The 20,412-nt window shown below is 37.0% G+C and overlaps 2 protein-coding genes across 8 annotated transcripts; both read right to left on the reverse strand.

Moving 5' to 3' along the window:
- Nucleotides 1-363: 363 nt before the first annotated feature.
- tbcela (tubulin folding cofactor E-like a) lies at nt 364-9,966 on the reverse strand. 3 transcript variants are annotated; one of them, XM_043259403.1, is made up of 9 exons: nt 9,339-9,966; nt 8,359-8,540; nt 7,040-7,212; nt 6,778-6,917; nt 6,172-6,353; nt 5,609-5,865; nt 5,370-5,496; nt 5,099-5,215; nt 364-3,873 (listed from the first exon to the last, which is right to left on the reverse strand). In XM_043259403.1, exons 3-9 carry the CDS (start codon nt 7,179-7,181, stop codon nt 3,534-3,536), a joined length of 1,305 nt encoding a protein of 434 aa, XP_043115338.1. In that variant the 5' UTR covers nt 7,182-7,212; nt 8,359-8,540; nt 9,339-9,966; the 3' UTR covers nt 364-3,533. The 3 variants fall into 3 exon arrangements, with proteins under 3 accessions (XP_043115338.1, XP_043115339.1, XP_043115337.1); XM_043259404.1 differs by lacking the exon at nt 8,359-8,540 and having other exon boundaries at nt 364-3,852; XM_043259402.1 differs by lacking the exon at nt 8,359-8,540.
- Nucleotides 9,967-10,095: 129 nt separating this feature from the next.
- LOC122359155 (alpha-2-macroglobulin-like) lies at nt 10,096-19,857 on the reverse strand. 5 transcript variants are annotated; one of them, XM_043259377.1, is made up of 36 exons: nt 19,785-19,857; nt 19,660-19,672; nt 19,329-19,509; nt 18,914-19,064; nt 18,775-18,827; nt 18,534-18,554; nt 18,268-18,436; nt 17,400-17,481; nt 17,204-17,324; nt 16,917-17,037; nt 16,685-16,794; nt 16,383-16,541; nt 15,972-16,193; nt 15,686-15,895; nt 15,158-15,307; nt 14,892-15,068; nt 14,593-14,683; nt 14,341-14,478; nt 14,006-14,102; nt 13,712-13,937; nt 13,515-13,641; nt 13,321-13,442; nt 13,175-13,226; nt 12,988-13,071; nt 12,673-12,849; nt 12,509-12,584; nt 12,258-12,414; nt 12,013-12,087; nt 11,771-11,930; nt 11,496-11,689; nt 11,204-11,416; nt 10,998-11,119; nt 10,820-10,910; nt 10,673-10,735; nt 10,408-10,513; nt 10,096-10,323 (listed from the first exon to the last, which is right to left on the reverse strand). In XM_043259377.1, exons 3-36 carry the CDS (start codon nt 19,500-19,502, stop codon nt 10,283-10,285), a joined length of 4,332 nt encoding a protein of 1,443 aa, XP_043115312.1. In that variant the 5' UTR covers nt 19,503-19,509; nt 19,660-19,672; nt 19,785-19,857; the 3' UTR covers nt 10,096-10,282. The 5 variants fall into 5 exon arrangements, with proteins under 5 accessions (XP_043115312.1, XP_043115310.1, XP_043115311.1 ...); XM_043259375.1 differs by having other exon boundaries at nt 19,660-19,850; XM_043259376.1 differs by having other exon boundaries at nt 14,341-14,472; nt 19,660-19,849.
- Nucleotides 19,858-20,412: the final 555 nt, after the last annotated feature.

Consider the following 20,412-nt stretch of genomic DNA (forward strand, 5'->3'; position numbering starts at 1 on the left):
ACGGGAATAAACACTTTTGAGATTAGAAAGCTTGGCGTTTAATGGGATGGATTATATACCAAAAAACACAAAAACTGTATCATTTACTCACGTTGCTCCAAACCTGTTTGACTTTCTTTCTCACATGGAACACAAAAGGAAACGTTAAGCAGAATGATATACACGTTATTATAACTGAATATATATATATATATTTTTTTTAAACAGAAATTTGCTCGAGTGTGGATCTAAAAACAAAAATCACATTAAACATTTTGTAAACGTAATGTTGTTAACTAAATCCATTAACGGATTTAGTTAATTCGACAACAACACCAACATCAATAAATAATATGATACAGAAAATACTATATTAACACTGTATTGACAGTCATTAAAAGACAAGTTTATTTTTCCTTAGCCTTTGACCCACTCCATTCAACTTTCAAACATAGATACAATATTGTGCACATATGCTGGCAAACCAATGGTATAAAACAGTCAAATCTGATTTTAAAATTGTAACACGTTTAACGGTGTGACTGTGTGCAACTGAACTTGAAGTATGTAAGTGTTCATTACAATAACAGGCCTAATGCATCCATTAGATAAATGACTCTCTGGAATTCTCATCCCTTTGACGCTCAATAGCCTTTCACACACCCTTTACAAATTAACTTTAACCGAAGATTAAGAACTGCAAATGCACAACAGATAATGCAATCTGAGAAACAATCCAACACATAACATCCTTCAAAAAAAAAAAAAAAAAAAAAAAAAACGGCAAAACAAATACAAAAAGCACAGTTTGGATATAAGTCACAATGATTGAAAAATGTGTGCGAAATAAATCTCACATGGTAAACATAGCGGTATATCTTCACACTTCATATGCGCCGGTCACAGTTTAAGTGGCATTACCTTCAAGGTCGTAAAACTGGAATATTAATAATGCATACATATAGAAAAAACATAAAATAATTATGTAAAAGCGAAACCCTAATATCAATAGCATGTCCTGTGTGGGCACAGAACATCAAATATTGATACTCTAAAAGGGAAATCTCTGAAGAAAAAAAAAAAAAAAGACTTCATTCTGCTTTAATGTTTGATTAGGGGTCGCAGATAAAGGCAGAAAGAGGGTTAAAGGCATAGAGGATGCTAAAACCTTCATACGTAATCTTTAACAGCTTTCTTTCTCCGACCAAACAGCAACCTTTAAATATGCTATGTGAGCTGATTTTAACGTTTTAAGTTCCACTTCAGTTTAAGTTATACTCATATAAGTCACTATTAAATCTCTATCTACTCGTTTCATTTCATTAAGATTCCAAATTCAGAATTACAATTTAATTCACGTCTTACTAACGAAAAACCCTGAAATGTTTAATGAGAAACGCTTCTACCATTTTCAAGTCTTTTGATACACTTTTATATATCAGTACATAAGAGAAGAGCTAATCTACTACTAACCTAAGCATTTGCGAGCGTCAGCGTAACGTGGCACACTGACAGCGATGCGCTTTTCCATTCAGTCCATCCTTCAAGTCATGCTATCATACACGAAATAAAAAAATAAAAATACAGCAAACTAGGTTTTCAGGTTTCAGTCGCTAAACATGTTTCGTTTTTTCTTTTCGAATCAAGTATGACAAGCAAATGAGGTTCATGCACTGATTTGATTGATGCACCAGGTATAAATAAATAAATTGCTGGTTTTATCCTGTAGCTTCTGTACAATGAACTTGCCACTTTCTGCACTGCACGGAAACAGTCTTGCATTGCGCATTACAACACACATTTCAGACAAACCGGATGCGTAAAAAAAACCCCTAGAAATGAAAACGTTGTCATCATTTACTTACATTCCAAATCTGTATGTTTTTCTTTCTTCTGTGGGACACAAAAGGTGTTCTGAAGGATACAAGAACAGTTTTTGTTACCACTGACTTCCATTTTTGGCATGGAAAAAAAATACTCTGAAAAAGCATTTTTTTTATGCCCCCTAGAAAAAAATAAAAAGTCATACAGGTTTGGTTCAACGTAAGTAAATTATAAACTAACGGTTTTGGAGAAACGTAACATTATATCACTTGCTCACCGATGGATCCTCTGCAGTGAATGGGTGCCGTCAGAATGAGCGTTGATAAAAACATCACGCAAATTGACATAATCCACATAGCTCAAGTCATCCATCCCCTGTTGTCCTCTCACATTTAAATCCAAGGATAACTCATTTTACCTGAATCAGGAAAGAAATATGCGCATATCTCTGCATATGCGCATACAAAAGAGAGGGCTTTTTCCACTGGAGAAAGTAATTTTGCCTTAAATTTGTTTCTTAGAAACATGCAGCTTTTCATTCATTAATGGACTGAAGTCATCTGGATTATTGCAATGTTTTTATCAGCTGTTCAGACTCTCATTCTGACGGCACCCATTCACTGCAGAGGATCCGTCTGTGATTTATGTAATGCTAAATCTGTTCCAATGAAGAAGCTCATCTATATCTCGGATGGCCTGAGGGTGAGTACATTTTAATCAAATTCTCCTTTTTGGGTATTCTTTAACTTAAGAAGACCAATTTCCCACTGATGTTCCGCTGAACGTAGAGTCGTACACATTGACTGGTTTGCTACTGATTTGTTTTGTTTAATTTTTAACAAATAACACCAATCAGTAAATCAATAATAAATACTGTGAATAATCATCATATGTAATACTTCTTTGGTGGACTGATGTTTTGTCACTTAAAAGATCTTATTATTCTGCATGTAAAATATAAACTCATTCAATAACATGGATACAGGTGAAATGAAGATGAGCACTTTTCTCAGCATATGCTTTGTATTGGAGGTACAAGTTTGAGCACCCCCTTCCAAAGTGGCGGAGAAAGCACTAATAAAAATATTCAAAAAAGGATTTAAAAAAACAACATCAACAACAAAAAAACACATTAAATAGCGAATTTATGTGACACCGCACGTCCCTTCTGGATTCTTTAATCAGATTAAAAAACTAAACTGGACATTTAAAAACATTTGTAAATAAGATGTTTTGCAAATCTTTCCTTGTGTGAATCTAGCACTGCCCATACAATATATAAGGCCTGAGAGTCTTTTGCTGACAGCATACGACACACATCAGCAGGCAATGGATATCCAAGATTTCTTCTTTAAGACATCAGTGCAGTGCAACATTTTCTTTCAGCTATGGGTGATTGTCTTCAAATCTGAAAAAAGCACATCCCGGGCTGCCAGAGCCTTCCTCTGTGCTTTATTTTTGAAGAAACAGGCGTTTGAAAATACAGGGGTGCTCGTGAAGTCTGAGGACAAAAGGAAACCTTTAATAACGGCAACAAAACCAAAGGTGCGCACGAGTCATGGTGTTTCTTATGACCGTGTAGCGAAGTGGCACATCATGTGCCGAACTAAAGCCCCAGCAAATCCTAGAAGTTTTTCCCTGAAAGACAGTCCCATTCACTCTGTGGAGCTAGTTCAAAGTGGATTTGGTTATTTAAATATAGCTTTTTAGTGATCCTGGTGGAAAGATGGTTATTTTGTTTTGGGAACTACCAGGATCTCATCCCCATCTTGAATGCTGTAAGAGTGCAAGGCCCTGGCGCTGTATTTCAGCTCATCGGGGCCAAAGGCAGAACCCTTGTCGATGTAGTAAAGGCGCATGTTGCTGGTGGGGAGCTGCACAACAGTCCTCAGCTGCTTCTTCAGCTCTGCGACGGTCTGGTCCAAGCGGATGCTCACCTGCTCCACTTTGTCTTCATAGCGTACCTCCACTTTGGCGTGGCAACGCGGTCTCAGGTCGATCTCAGCCAGAGGAGCCAGTTTCCCATATTTGGTCACCAAGCAGTGATATCTCCAAAGCGAAATGCAAATACTTAAACCAAATTCAGCTTTTTTTACTACATGGCCAAACCAAAAATCATACCTAAAAAGTCAAAATACTTTAAAGCAAGCACTTTTAGCTACACTGAAAAACTGGAACAGCTGTCACTGAGAAATTGCTAGTAAATTTCACGAAGAAATACAAGCAGCACAATGAAGTAAATGTGAATTATTATAGACCTTAATAGTATTGTATTAACTTGTAAAAAGTAATTGTGAAGAAAATGTGTTTTTTCACACCTAAAATCTTTTTTTAATAATGTATGCAAGTATATTTTGTTCCGAAATGCATACAAACAAAATTTACATTTTAAAAAAGGTTTGTGTTGCATCATCTGTTGAACTGCCATGAGCGGTTTTAAGCAAACTTAAAAGTTATAGAAAATGTTTACATATTCTAGAAGCTTAGTGGGATAATAAGTTTAAACCTGGTTTATAATTGTTTATAACAGTGAGAATAATCCCATTAAATTATATTATAATTATTTAATAGACACTATCTTTTATTTATTAAATAATATTTTGTGTGTGTTTCTGTTCTAAATAATAAAAATAATGTGTTCATAAACAGTTGGACAGACCACAAGATAATGGAATGAAATTTATGGATCTCAAATTTTTGCCGATACCCAAAGGCATCTGTCTTTATAAGTCTACAGACCAAAAGTAATATAATAGCAGAATAGCTCTGCCCGATACTGTCTACACCAGATGCAACAGTTGCTGACCATTGTTTAAACAGCCAAAAGCTGTCTACACTTGATGCAACCAAGTGACTGCTAATCAATGTGTCCTTTGTCCAAATGTGTCAGAATTAGAGCAAGCGCTTTGAGTAGCTCAGAAATAGAAAGGGGCATCAGTTTACTGTTGGTGATGTGTTGTGTTGCATCATGCTGCACAGCATCAAGTATACTCTATTATTGTTAGTTGCATTGCTCGCATCTGATGTAGACATGTTCACGAGTTCACGATCAATGAGGTTCTAAATGGTCTATGCCGGCCTTTCTCAATCCTGGACCTAGAGAACCCCCAATCCTGCACACGTCTCTTTGATCAAACAAACCTGACTCAATTCATCAGCTCATTAGTAAATACTCCAAAGCCTCGAATAAGCTTGTCACAAAAGACATACATCAATGACATGCAGTGATGGGGTTCTCCCGGACCAGGATTGCGAAACACTGATCTATACTACAGTGTTCGTGCCTGAAAGATACCTGTGGGGCAGCTCTTCCTCTGAATGATCCAAGTGATAACGGATGAAAAATCTCTCAGCATCTTCTCTCTCGCCATCCGTCACCACACTCCCATTCAGACCGGTCACTGATGGCAGTCTGCAGACGGGAGCAACGAGATCTTCTCATCAACATAACTACAACAATACTATCAGTTTCTAATGAGGTTAAAATGAGAGTTCACACAAAATGAAAAAAAAATCGGCTATTATTTACTCGTCACATTCATCGCTGTAAGATAAATTGGACTTACTGGGCTATCATTAGACTACGGCGCTCTGTGCTTGTGTAAGCCTGCAGTAGAGGAATGCCTTGCAACCTCACTTCTTCCAGTTTGGGCAGAAAGTTTAGCTTCTCAATGTCCTCCCATCGATTAAGTCCTGACTCACAAAAGAATGATAAAAATGAGGTTTATGTAAATACACCATACTAAAATAGTAATATATAGACAATTACACGCTTTCCAAGCAACAGTCACTAACACAATGGTACCTGAGTTGTGCAGATTGATGCTTCGGAGGTTAGGGAAGAGCCGCTGAAGGATTTCGCCCGAGTCTTGAATGGAGCTCAGGTTGTTGTTGGCCATGACCAGAGTGTCCAGCGCAGGGAACATGGAGCCGAATTTTCGTACTTCACTCCACTCATGGAGGCTGTTATCTGTGATGTGAAGCAGACGCAGTGTGGGGCAGGGCATGGCGGCCGGTGTCACAGTGGTGTACTCATTAAGGCACAGGAACAGCTCCTCTAGTCTGGACAAAACAGATCAATATTAGTAAAGAGCTGTCAATTGAATGAATTTGTAGAGAATGCACTCAAGTACAGTAACAAGGTAAAGTAAATGATCCTATGAGAATCAACAGCGTCATGGTGGTACAACGACAAAATAAATACGAGACATATGCAGGATCGCATCTACACGGTTATTAAAATACTCTGCAAGTGGAAAAAAAAAGATTTAAAATCAATACCATGATGTCTCAGAACAATCAATACCACGCATCTACACCACAAGTAACTGTTACATAATATCAAGTCTCTATATTTTTGCGACTCACTCAGGCATCTCTTGTGTGAATGTGTGCACTGCATCCCAGGACACCTGGGTATTGTTAAGAACGAGGCGGCGGATGCTAGAAAAGGCCTTCGCACAGTCCGGCTCCAGGGCTGCGTCACTCAGCTGATTAGAGCTGAGGTTGAGGAACTCCAGGTTCGGGATGTTAGAAACAATCTTACTAATCTAGAACAGATTAAAGGGTTAAAAGACACATAAACATGTGTAATACACATACACACTGATACTGATTTAAAATGAACTTCTATAACATTATGAATGTCATTAGTGTCACTTTTGATGAATTTAATGTGTCCTTGCTGAATAAATGTTAACAAATTTTTCTTTAAAAAAATTGACTGACCCCAAATCTTTGAAAAGTGGTTCTCTCATAAATACAGCACATGAGTCATATGGACTATTTTTATGGTGCGTTCACTTTATTTATACTTGGAGCTTGACAGCCTCTTTGCTTTGAATCGCTGTTTCACAACAAAAGGTTGTTAAGCAATTCTTTAAAAATGTCTCCTTTTGCGTTCCAGATAAAAGTATAACAGCATATGCAATTGGATAAAAACGAAAGCGAGGATACTCGGATTAACCAACTCACCTCATGCCAGTCTTGGAGCTTGTTATGGGACAGATCAAGTTCAACTACATGAGCACAGAAGGCAGCGATTTCTCCCTCTTCTCCTGCATGACTGATTCCACAGCCGTTCAAAACCAGAACACTGGGCAGGTTCAGACGGTCTGAAGGCAGAATGGCCACATAACTAATGGACTATGAAACAGGACGGACAGCTCACGGCTGCCAAGGCAAACGCTAAAGTCACCAAGGAAACTTACATGACTTGTGTTTAACCAAGCCTCACCTTTCATAGGCGATCCCTGATGTCCAGATGGCACAACCACGACACCCATACCTGGACCCCGACGGCAAGGGAAGTTTTCTGGGCTGTACTTCTCACTGATCGCCTGCATAAAGGTGCGGCCTTCTGTCTCAGAAGCTTCCATTGCACCGGCCAACACCGTGCACCTTATGCAACTGTAGAGACATGTTAAAATGTTTATAGAGACAAAGCCATATTCGGATGGGGGGGGGGCGCAAGTATTTATTGGTGATTTTAATGCCGTCTGAATCCAAGATGTCGGATTCATTTAATGCCCTTTCAAACATCCATGAATTACCTAATATTTTTTGAGATACGCCAAGGTCCTGAGTTTACGATATGAAATTGATTCAAAATTCAGCGTTTAAACCTTTCTGAGCACTCCCGAACACCATGAGATAACGTTGTACTTTGGTGTAATTTGCATACATATTTATATCTGCAATGGAAAATATTACAAAAACTAAAACAGAACAATACTTCCTTAATGCTCCAACACAGTGACTGGGAGCAGAAAGTGATGAAAAGCACATAACCATTTCAAATGGGTCTTTGTTATGGTACCATTTTAAAATGTGTATTATAAACAGAAATATATTGCATGTAATTATGTACAACTGTAGTTAAATGTTTGCTAGTTAAATGTGCCGAAATAGCCAAGTCATTCTTAGGTCGATTTTCCAAAATGCGATTTGAGGAGACATACATGCAGTCTGTTTGTCTGAATGATCTTGAACTAGATTTATCCGATATTTGAAGAGGTACACTGACCTTGACATATAGCCATGTCCTATAAATCACTTCACGCATGACCTTCAGTCTTTTATTAATCTTACATAATGCCGGTTTGGTGTGATCTTACATAACACCAGTTTCGCTTGAACTTACACTTAACTAATACACACTGTCAATATATAGCGTTCACAGTATATATAAGTTACAGTATGTGTGTCTTCACCATCCAAGATTTTTATTTTATTTTATTTTTTAAAAGTGTGTCATGCCATGACCCATGTGTCAGATAACCTCAAGCAGTTCAGTTAAACAAATAGTGAGAAGCTGCAGCCCTCTGGGCTAAATGTACCATTTTTAAACAGAACTGGCCTAGATTTAACCATCTGCTGACTAAATAAGTCATGTTCTCTAACACGAAACCGCCGACTTCACCGAGAACAGCATTTACTGTCTTATTACAAAAAAGTGAATGGACTAATGAATAAGCATATTACATTATTTTTTTCCTAGATTAACCGACATATAAGAAGATATAGCGCATATAGCGTGATTGCAAAGGCTCTCACCTGCTGTGCAATTTGTCCTCACAGGTGCAAAGTCACAACTGTGCCATAAAATAAGGTTTTACTTTTACGACAAACGTTATCTGTCCTTTCGAGTGTCAGGGCTCAAACGAAAAAATGTGGCCGCAAATCAGCAAAGAGACCGGGCTCTGCTCAGCGTCTCACTTCTCCGAGATAACAGTGCTCTGCAGAAAGAAGTGAGCAGGTCAGCAGGACGGACAGATGACCAACTGACCTTCAGCTTTAACTACACTAATCGTCCTCAAGAAAAACCAACACACTCGATATGCACATGAAAACCTTTAAGTTGTTACACCTCAGAGCAGGTTTACAAGCTCTTAAGGGGAAACGCATGACAAAGAGACCATGCAAACACTCTTTCGACAGCTGTGCATATATCAGTAAACTACTTACTATACAAATATATCAAACAGTAGCTGTAGAACAAAACCGTTACAAACATGGCTAAAATGAAAGAAGAAAAACTATGAAGAATTACTACATGATTAGATATGTAACAAACTATACAGGCAACTGCAATAAATGGATTTTTTTTTTTTAATTATATAAATTATACACACAAAAATATACACACACATATCCATACACTGTAAATTAACAAACAGCATTCGTACATTTTCAAGCAAGGAAGCCTGTGCAAACCACCACATGATAATTAGGTAATGATAAATGGATAAATGTGTTGCGACCTTCGTTTGTGATTTTATAATAATAATCACAGGACATTTATAATAAGACACTGGTGCTAAAAGCGGTGTCAAATGAATTTCTCACGAGCTGCTGGACGAGGACACGTATATTAAGGCTGACAGCGCCGGTCAACAAAGCTGACGACCAAATGTTAAATGACACGGATCGGGAATTTATGTTCGCAAGTCAAAACCTAACAATGACCATACTTAAGCTAATATTTAGCTAGCTAGACCCGAAAACATCCCCTCCATCATCCTAAAGTGTCTTACACTGAATGAGCAGCTCCTCAGTGAGACGCGGGACAGGACGCTGTAATCCGAACCGACTCCTAACCGTCAGTTTACGCGCATCGTGTCATTTGAAGTCTCGCACTTTGATCGCCAAACTGTTCCGCGAAGCTCTTGTTATTGTTGATAAATCAGTCACGCTGACCCTATTGTCACGGAAGTGGCGTCACTCCAGCTGGGCGCTCCTGATTGGCCCGTTCGGCTGCGCGCGCTCCCGGAGAGGAGGACGACAGGCGTTCAAAAGGGCATTTTCAGAGATAAGCCTAATGCCTCCCTCCAGCGGTGATAAAGCTTTTCACAGGGAAATTGCTTTTAGCAACGTAAAGGCTGTAGCGGACGGATCGGTCCTGTTAATGTTGACTAAAACATCTTTTAACCCTATTTTTTTTACACGGTAAAAATAAATAAAATACAATAACTAGCGAAGTGCTCAATCTGAAAGTGAGATAAAAGCAAAATATAATTTTAAAATAATACGATGTAAAAAGTACATACCTTAATCAAAAACTAATTTAAAGCTAAATGAAAAATATTAAGAAATATTATAATGGTAAATAAACTGAAATAGCTCATACATGAACCTAACTTTTTTCTATTATTATGGACATATTTGTCTCAAAACTTTTTCTTCCCTAACATGATCTTATTACAAGCATTATTATATATGAGAATGTGTTTTTTGAGCATTTTAATTAATTTAAAGATGTGGAAAACAGCTAAAAGAACACAGATGGGCCACTTTCACAATGATAATTTTACTTGCTCTTTTCAAGAAGTCATACAGATTGATATAGGCCTACAGTAATCAAAGTATTTACATTTGCTATGAAGATCAAGTATAACTGCAAAATGATAATAACGTCGATCTTAAAAGCCAGGGTAAAGCACAGAGTTATACTGTGTACTGAATTCTGCAGCGTCGCTCCTCATGCACAATGATGAGAGTATTCTGCTTCAGACCGCTCACCTGCAAACAAGATTGAAAAAAGCTGCAAAGGTGCCAAGATTTAAACGTGTATGAATAATTTATTGCTGAGTAATTTTGACGTACTTGTCTGGTAGTAATCATACGCTTTTACCACGGCATGCTTGAGGTTTTTAACTACGAAGGTTTGTTTTATGCGTAGCGTTTGGCGAAAGAGTATGTTCCTCTGAATCTGTAATACACATGAAACATTCACATTAATTACATTAGATTAATCAGTGCTTTGATATGACAGAAGTTTGACATTTTTGACATTAGCCGGATTATATGATTAATTCTCATTACAATTACACTGGTTGTCGTTTTAAACCATAGGCGATACCATTCCCACCTCTTGAAGATACATGATCACATGGTCATCTTTGGATTCAACACGATGTACTGATTTCTTCAACTGTGGAAAAACATTTTTAGTGCAAACTATAATATTAGTAAGCATCTGGGGAAATTTGGAGGATGCTGACTTTGACTGCCTTACCGCATCCAGGGAAGAGGGCTCTGGTATGAAACCAGACAAGAGTTTCATATCTACAATGACCATGTTAGAACTGTCTTGTATCCCAGTATATCTTTATGGATGACAAAAAGATATTTGCAACAATCAAGTAAACATCTAAATCTTAACACTAAAGGCGTAAATCAGAATCCGCTCTTACATAATGTCTAATACAACATCTAGAATTTGTCCCGTCCCGCTCTGACATATTCCTCCGGTCCTAACAAAGATTTGTAATGAATTAGATTCCTTGGGAGTTGGGATATTGTAGAAAAGAGACATCTAGAAGAGAGCCACAGAACATTAAGACACCTCTTTCATCTATTATCATGATGTGATTTTAATTTATTTTGCTGCACTACAGACCTGCACAGACACACATGTCGAGCCCTTCACTTCAATGCTGTATTTGGCAGGAACGTTCTGCAGCTGTTTCTCTTGGTACAGTAACTTGTTGTCCTGATTGACATCAAAGTGGTGAATGTCTTCTGCTGACTGTACAGTCACTGTGCTGGAGCCGTCAGAGCTGAACACTTTGGTGGCGTACAAAGACAGAGCCTGAAGAGCCACCACTGTGTCCTGAGAAATAAATGTGTTCAGTAATGTGACTTTTAGCCATTATTCAGCAGTCATGTGTTAGATGAGTAGTTTGAGGCACCTGTGTTGAGGAGAATCCTCCATAGGCATTCTGCTGCTTCACAAGCCAGCTGACAATCCTGTTAGCAAAGCCCAGATCAGCTGTAGTGAGTGAATCTGCAGTGAGAGAAGCTAGCAGCACATATGAGCTGATCTCCACTGCCAGAGAATCAGAGTCATCAGCAGATGCAGACTGAGACCAGTGGAGATGAGAGCCTTAAAAAAGATTTGGGAACCATTTTAAACGACATCTTCAGTTTAAAGTGTGACAAGCACAGTTTAATTCAGAGCTCTTACCTTCTGAAATCCCAGTGTCCATAAGCTTTTTTAGAAGATAGTCACGAGTCACTTGGTCTTTAGCCAGACTGAAAGTGTAGGTGAGCAAAGCAGTGGTGTACGTGTTTTGGATATCAACAAAGCGCTTTAAATAAGACAGAGCTTTACTCACAGCAGGATCCTACAACAAAAACAGTGTAAGTGACAAATATGTGAGAACCTTAGAACAGTTCTGTGTTTGAAAACATGTAGACCGTACTGACCGCAACTGATGTGTTCAGCTCAAGTAGTGATGCAGTTATATAGGCAGTGATGGTCACACTGTCACTTACACCCCCCTGAAAGTTTGAAAACAACTGAACAATTTGTATCTCAAATAAACAAATAAATAAATATTTTTTATATAGAATGTTTAGATATTTGTAGTGGTAAACTGATTACAATATCATATTTTTTCAAACAAATGTTCATTGATTTATATTAAAATGTACCATGTAATATGTTGTACCTTCATTCTGTTATTAAAAAGCTTTCCCTTGGTCTCATATAAACCATCTGGTCTTTGGTGGCGTATCAGCCATTGCTTTGAGTTCTGAATTTTTTGGGGGTCAATGAAGATGTAATGCTGTGCTTTCCCAAAAGTTCTCAGCACAAACGCAGTCAGCCTGTTAGTTGAATTCAGTTTAATGCTTTTATTCAGACTCATCTGAATATTTGTCAAGTGCAATGTTTATTATATGAGGTTAAAACAGTTCATACCATGTATTTCCTTCTCCCTTTCCAAATGTAGTATATGATCCATCCGAATTTTCATAGTTGAGTTGCTTTTGATACCCTGTTCGATATTTTGTGTTAGACTTTTGCTCATATAGTTCCTTAAATGTACTGAAAACCATTTTAAGCAGAACTGAGTTTCATCTCACCACTCTTAAGGAAGCCAGTGGCTCTCTCTCGGATAGCTGGGGTGAGCTGCCCTGTGTTTTCCAGATACTGCAGAATGTAAATATTGGGAGAAAGAATAGCAATATTTTGTTCTCCACAGCCGTACGGCATCTGTAGTAATCCGTCAAGATTCTTTAGAGCAAGACCCAATATGTCTCCTGCAAGAGGACATGTGATTATACATTTCTATCAGAAATATATACAAGAGAGTATTGATGTGGTGAAAAAAAAAAAAAAAAAAAAAAAAAAAAAAAAACAAATATATATATTTGTATATATATATAATTTTTTTTTACCAAGCACTGAAACAGTAGCTCTTCCTGATCCCTCTATCATATTTTTGGGAAATATCAGCTCTACTTCATTCAAGAGGTTTTGCCCTGTAAGGCACAAAGAGCAATTTATATATCAAATCAAAATCAATTTATTTTAAAGAAAAAATTTTATGGCTTAAAAGTAAACAACAAAAATGCACAACATTACCTTTGGGGCAAAGGAGCCAGCTGTAGCTTTTACTCATTTCGATTCCTTCAGCCTGAGGGACACAGGTTAATGTTGACTGGAATGTAATGGTAGAGTTTCCATATAACTTGCAATAATGCATTGTATTTACATATGTTTTAACCCACATTTACGCGCAGACTTCTTGTGACTGTGTCAATGCGTCCTCTCTCTGGCACACTCACAATCTCGTTGTCACACACAGTCTGGGACGCCTCTGCCTCTGCACTGACTGTAATATTCAAGAGTCCTACAACAAAAGACATGAACGTGAAGATACAACAGAGACTGAGAAACAATGATTCAGACCAGAAAAACTCACCAAGAACAGAAGGAGTGAGGATCCATTTAAAGGTTTTTCTTCCATTAGCACACAGACAGGATGAATACTGATCATCAGAGGAGGCTTTGAGAGTGTACTCTGAAGAAGGAGCTGGAGTCACTTTAACCTGTCAGTTAAACACACATGATTAGTGGTATATTTGATATGATTGGATAAGACTGAGTCTGAAGTCTCACCATGATGCACTTGGACAAATAGTTGAAGACAGTGGCCTTCAGCTCAAAGATCTCCCCACGGATGATGGAGTAAGGCAGAGAGAGCTCCAGGAAGAAGGGCTGGAAAACTGTCAGCTGAGCAGGAGGAGCCAGACCCAGACCTTTGGAGGACAGACAGAAGACCTCTGTCTCCCAAGAGGTGATGGTGTCAGGAACCGTGACCGGAACCTGAGCTGATCCAGAGTCCCTGAGGAGAAATTTGCATTCATAAGCATTCCATATAATAAACAAGCACCGAATATATTGTTCACTCACCCAACAACAGCAAGTTCCCAGATCCAAGTTTCTGGGAAAAATGTACGAATTGTTTCTGTGGGTGGAGGTGTGAGAGCAACCCCAGGTCCTATACCTCCTGTAGCTCCATAAAATTGACAAACAAAAAAACAAATGAACAATAAACAATGCATATATATATATATATATATATACTAGAACAAGAAGCAATCAGTGTATAAAAAATATGCATATGTTTGAAAAAAATGCATATGTTCCGTAGCTTTAGTCATTGTTCAAGGTCATTTTGGGATTTGTATGGGTCATTATATAAAATATATAGACTATAAATATGGGGAAAAAATCATATTCCTGACCTGCTGCGACTCCAGCTTCTCCAAAAGGAATTCCGTGGCCCACTGGACTCATTCCAACTGCTGGAACCAATGCACCTGGGAACCCCATGGGATTCATTGGAACTGCTCCAGCAATTCCTGGCATAAGTCCTGCTACACCTCCATGAGAACATGGATAAACAAAACCATTTAATTTAGAGTTTATTTTTAAAATCTATGATGCACAAACAGAAAGAGAGAGAGAGAGAAAAAGAAAATAAACAAATGTCTTACCACCAAACATTCTCTGATAATATTCATCTCTGAATATAATACAGGATGGCATTTTAATAATCAAATTTGTCACCACCTTTAATCCCATGTTCTTATCGATGACAATGTAAAAAGGCAAAAAACAATATTTGTTAAAAATGTAATTCAGACACTTCTAAATGTGTAATGACAATAAATATTATATATATATATATATATATATATATATATATATATATATATATATATATATATATATATATATATATATATATATAAAATTAAACAAACCTCCAATTTAAAAGGGTTTAAATACTTACCCTGAAACTTGTATAGACAGCATCTGCTTTACTCTCTGAAGGGTAAGGGTGGAATGGCATTGGTATATAAGGTGAAGGAGGGAGATACTTGGATTTTTTTTTTGATCTAATATTATAGCAATCTTCTTGATCCTCAATGTCATATGGAAAAAGCCTGGCGGGCAACAGGTAAAAAAACTGGAAAAGGACAGCATAAAAATACAGTGATCTTTGAATTTCAGTTTGTAAAGTGTAAAAATTGAAGAGAGATCTGAAATATAAATTACTTTGTCAGCATCCAGATGTTTTCCGGACTCCATGATCCGGACGCTCCGATCTACAGCACTGAGGCCGCACAGTGACCCAGGCTGAGCTGAGATCTGAAGTGTGTTTTCTTCACCAGGAACAGCTGAAGTTGGAGAAAACTGAAGTGACATCTGTGACACACAGTGGTGCAAACTTTAAATTGAAAACTATATCAACCAATTATTACTAAATACTCTTATTATTACACAGCTATCAGGAATGCTTCTGATATGGCATTTAAAAGATTTGACACAGATTTTCATAATATTTCCTGTCATCCAAGGCAATGCAGTTTATCAATCCACCCATCCACCCATCTAAAACCAGTGTCTATCTTGAAATCCTTTTACAATTAAAATTGTTGTTCTGAATAAATTAAAGTAGTAATTAGTAATTTATAAATAAAATCTTATCCTATATGCTGTTCATTACTGCAAAATGAACTCAGAGACTGTACATTCTTTGACATACAAGCAATCACCATACTGTAATGAACTTAACCAGCATACCTTTTCAAGACATTTCTCAATTTGAAATGTTCTGGAAGCAGCTAGTACAGTCTCACTGGGCAGCACACAGTAAGCTAGAAACTCCATTTTAGGAGCCATCTGTGTACGAACAAGGACTTTAAACATCACTTCTCCCTCCACTTCTCCATCAGAGCCCTTCACCTCGACATTCTTATAGCCATGGTGGACTATCTCTTCTCTAGAGGAAATCTGAAAAAATAAAAGCTCAGTGAATTAAGGTGAATGAAAAAATAGCTGTGCAGTGTTCATCTTAAAGTTCACCCACCAGGTAGACTATAGTAACAGAACCACTTTCAACAGTCTCTCCAGCAATAGTGTACCCCACGGTTACTGAGATCTCCTCCTCGCACTTCAGTGGTTCCTCTAGAGCCTTTATAACCAGTTGACTCACTTTTTCTGGGCTTTCTTTGGGTTTTATTTGCAGAAGTTTGTATGCAGGTTCAATATGAAACGGAGTATAAAACTGATTGATAAATGAAGCATATGCCTGTCAGGAGCAGATCGGTAACACAAATGGTCAGGGAAACCAACTGCAGCTTCCTAGAATAAATGCTAAATTCCTTGAAAGCTTAAGGATTTGCACTGGTGAATGGTTATCACTAAAACCACATAAACCAATTCATCTATTGTAGACTGTTTTGAATGGAAAGCATCTGTGTACGAATGATAAGCTCACCGTTACTTGAATGGATGTACTTATCACAAGGGACGTATTAATAGTGAAATGGGCCAATCCATTGATATCTGTTATAAGTTCTTGAGATGGAGACATGTCACAATAAACAACAACCTTAATTTGATGAATTGGAGTCCCTTTGGAGAACTCAACTTTTACCTGGTGGAACAAAAAAACAAAACCACATCCACATCAAGACATATGTCAGTCAAACTAAACACAGATAAAGATTACTGAATGAAAAATGTTAAGGAAAAATTATTATTGCAATTTAGAAACAATAAAGACTAATTCTCTGGAACCTTTGCTTGTATGACTGATCCTTTCTCAAAGAACTCTGGCAAGTCAACAAATTTGATGCTACCAACACTATAGGTCAAAAACACATTATCAGACCTTTCCATTGAGATGTCTAGAAAACATAAAAAGGTAAAATGGTGACATTTAAGCACAACCCATCAAGCATGCACAATTGTATTTTGATTTATCGGTGCTTTGAGCTATTTTGTTTTTTCTGCATGTTATAGTACAAACTTGTCCCGTCCTCAGTTACTGATGCAGTGAATTGAAGATGTTGTTGCATGAAATGGAGTTTTGAACTTCTGATGAAAAATGAAATGGGGAACATCTCAGAAACACAGCCGGTCTCATTCAGCTAGAAAAAAAAGAATAAAAAAAAATAAATAAATAATACAAATAATATTCACACACACACACACACACACACACACACACACACACACACACATATATATATATATATATATATATATATATATATATATATATATATATATATATACACATTTGGTCATACTTACTACTGCTGATCTATTCAAACAGAGTGGAGTTTGATACTGATTGGGATAATAAACACTGACTGCCATGTTTTTGCAGAGTCCCATCTTCACACTACCCTGTACAGGATGTCCATGGGTATATCTGTTGAAGAAATACTGTATATTAGGTGATCTTCCTGCTTCCTGCTTATCATATTTTACATTCAGATAATCTCACCTCCCACATACCCTCATCTTTAATTCTTCATTTGCTCTCACTATGTCTGGCCTGTGTAATGTCACTTCAAATTTCGGTAGAACTGAATCACAAAGACAGTTGCGACATTGTGTAAATAGTTAAGTAAACCAAGAAAACTGATTCAGAGTAATTAAATAAAGGTTCTTTATTGTCATTTATGGTATAATAATCTTTCACAAATGTTTAACGTCAAAATGAGTGTCCTGCTGTAGAAAACATCACAATTAACCTCAGACCTTAAATTTGCATATTGTGAAGTGAAAAACAAGTAAGAAACAAATTCAACTTTTTTTTCTGACCTACAATCCATAACCCACTTCCTCCCTGTCCTCGTATATCAAGATCAACCATCATGCAGTAATTGTTTTCACTTTTATCTTAATCTGTCCAAATTTCTCTTCTGATTCAGATTTGACAACTTTTTACTGTTGAAACATCATAGAAAAGGGCTCGTATTACAGCCAAAAGCAGTGGTTCGAGGTTTACAAAATGTTGAGTTGTGTTCGTTACTTGTGATGCTTGTGACTCAATCACAATGCTAAAATTGTCTATTCTGGTAAAGAAATTAATTTATCTACATCTTGGATGACCTGAGGGTGAGTAAAGTTTCAGAAATTGTTCTTTTTGGGGTAAATTATTTCTATAAACGATAAGTCACACTAAATTGTATAATAAGTATTCACTGGAAGTCTCTTAGGAGAGCCGAAAATGGCCCATTGGGCTGGATCTTAATTATCTGGCATGGAGGCATTCTCTAACAATGTGAAAACGCCTTTTATGGAACCTTTATTTTGAAGAGCATGTAAAAAGTAAATGTAAAACTAAAAATAAAAGTAATAATACTCACCATATTTTTTAACCTGAAAATATTCTTTAATTGTTTGTTTGCCAGTCTCTACAAACAGCTCATATAAACCGACAGAAGCTTCTGGATTCAGCGTATGGGAAAGCTGCAGTATCTTGCCATTGGTTGGTGTGGCATTAATCCACTGATTGATTCTGTTCAGTCGATTGTCCTGTTTAAAAAAACATTAAAGACAAAAAACATAGCAACAACAGTAAGAGTGCGATAAGGGCAAAGTGTGTGATAAGGGGAAAACATGAAACGTTTACCTTCAATCCTATGAGTTTGTACTGTAGATTTAAACACATAACATTAGGTCTGGTTTGCATAACACTCAGAAATGACTACATTTCAAACAGTGGCTGTTTACTCTTGAGGTCCAAGTCTGAAAGTGCATTTCAGGTAGATTTGTGCAAACATGCATATGCAAACATGACTAATTTGATCAGCTAAACATTTAACCAATATCATGGATTCTTTACCCACAGTAAAAAAAAAGAAAAAACTTACTGTTTTATCAACTGGCTTAAATTTTGTATCCACTGTGAAAATCCTGAACTGAACTGTAAAAGTCAATTCAAGTCCATTAAATTGCATAAAAACAGTACTGTGATCAAAGCACACTGTGGCTGAACATAAAGCAAAATACCTGTTTGTCCAGGATTGTAGATTGGTTTATCTGTTCGAATTATTGTAAGTGGATTATATGACATGAATTTGACTTTTCTCTTTTCAATCTGTCGAGTTTTTTTCCCTCGAGCTTCCACTTGGATCTCTTGCACTGAATCAGACTCAGGAGCCTGTTTAACACATGCGGTTTTATAGCAAATCAGTATCATCTTTTCTAGAGAACAAATATTCTAAAATATTTAACCTGAAAATATTCTTATCGTATCTGAAAATCCTTCAGACCATGAAATTCATGGTCTTGAGTGCATATAGGATGCCCAAAATTGTTCTATATTTCCAAATATATTTTTTAAAAGGAAAAAAAAAATTCTATAAGGACAATAGATATGCTGTATTAAACGTGTAACAAACATGTAACAAATGTAATAACAGGCCTGAAAGTCAAGGCAGCGGTGGAATTCCTTCTCTGTTCTCTCCTGTAGAAGTGTTCTGTTCTGTTCGTTGTAAACCAAAGAAATAGTAAGCTGCAGATTTTCTTCTGGTTTTAGAAGGCTTATACATAGTTTTGCCTCAGAGCCTGATCTTATAACACCCGGAAATATCGCCATGAAAATCCTGCAAATAGAAAATGCATGTGCTTATTAACCCCCTTTTCAATGAATGAAACTAAAGATAAAAGTAAGCATACAAATGAAAGGACATGCTAATGATTAGTGGTATTATATTTAACAAACAAACAAATACATAAGAAAAGCTAACACTTACGGCTGAGAAGTTCCTCGATAGGCAAGAAGCAATAAAACACATGTTGTTATTATTATTCCTCTTTTGAGTAACACAAGAAAAAAAGGCATCATGAAGGGATGTGAATATCATTTACAAGCATCTACCTTTCTTTAAAACTTTACCAAACAGTTTTTGTTTATTTGACTGGTCACATAACCTCAGAGATGATTAACTGTTCAGCAGGTAAAGGGCGGCAGGCTTTTTCTTAAAGGGGAGTAACATGAACTTTTTTATGCATTCAGAGTTGTTTACACTGTTAAAAAGTTGGATTCTCACGCTATGCATGGACAAAGCTTTAAAAAACTATTTGGAAATATGACCAAGTATTTATGTGCCAAAAATATTACTTCTGGGTTTGTACAAGTGTTTTTTCTGATCGTGGTTTTTTAGTTGAGGGTAGAACACCTTATATGAGCATTTCTCCTGGAAGCATGCGCCCAGGAGTGCGTTTTTGGTTGTAAGGGAAAAATAACCTTGTTAAGTTTTCCAAAAGAACGTTGCCTTATGAGAATAGTGGATGCCCTTTGTTTTGCAGGGGCAGCAATGGAGTTTCACAAGTGTTTTTGTTGATGAACATTTTATAAACATGGCCCAGTTCGACATTGGATTTGCACATCATTTGATAATAAAAGATGGAGCGGTCCCAGCTATAAAAAGATCCCGGGCATGATTCAGAACTGCAGACGGTAACTGTTAAATGAAAATCAAATGTCTGTGGTTTGTTGGCACAAG

This window comes from Puntigrus tetrazona, chromosome 15 (assembly GCF_018831695.1).
Source record: "Puntigrus tetrazona isolate hp1 chromosome 15, ASM1883169v1, whole genome shotgun sequence".
NCBI classification, from domain to species: Eukaryota; Metazoa; Chordata; class Actinopteri; order Cypriniformes; family Cyprinidae; genus Puntigrus; species Puntigrus tetrazona.

Excerpts from the sequence above, each read along its gene's own strand:
- tbcela (XM_043259402.1), bottom strand. The coding sequence starts at position 7,181 with ATGGAAGCTTCTGAGACAGAAGGCCGCACCTTTATGCAGGCGATCAGT. Across the intron at positions 6,354-6,777 it reads AGCTCCAAGACTGGCATGAG|ATTAGTAAGATTGTTTCTAA; the intron begins GTGAGTTGGTTA and ends AATCTGTTCTAG. Across the intron at positions 5,866-6,171 it reads TTCACACAAGAGATGCCTGA|ACTAGAGGAGCTGTTCCTGT; the intron begins GTGAGTCGCAAA and ends TGTTTTGTCCAG.
- LOC122359155 (XM_043259375.1), bottom strand. The coding sequence starts at position 19,751 with ATGATGCCTTTTTTTCTTGTGTTACTCAAAAGAGGAATAATAATAACA. Across the intron at positions 12,415-12,508 it reads AAGGGAGAAGGAAATACATG|GCTGACTGCGTTTGTGCTGA; the intron begins GTATGAACTGTT and ends TTCAACTAACAG. Across the intron at positions 10,514-10,672 it reads TGATCATGTATCTTCAAGAG|ATTCAGAGGAACATACTCTT; the intron begins GTGGGAATGGTA and ends TGTGTATTACAG.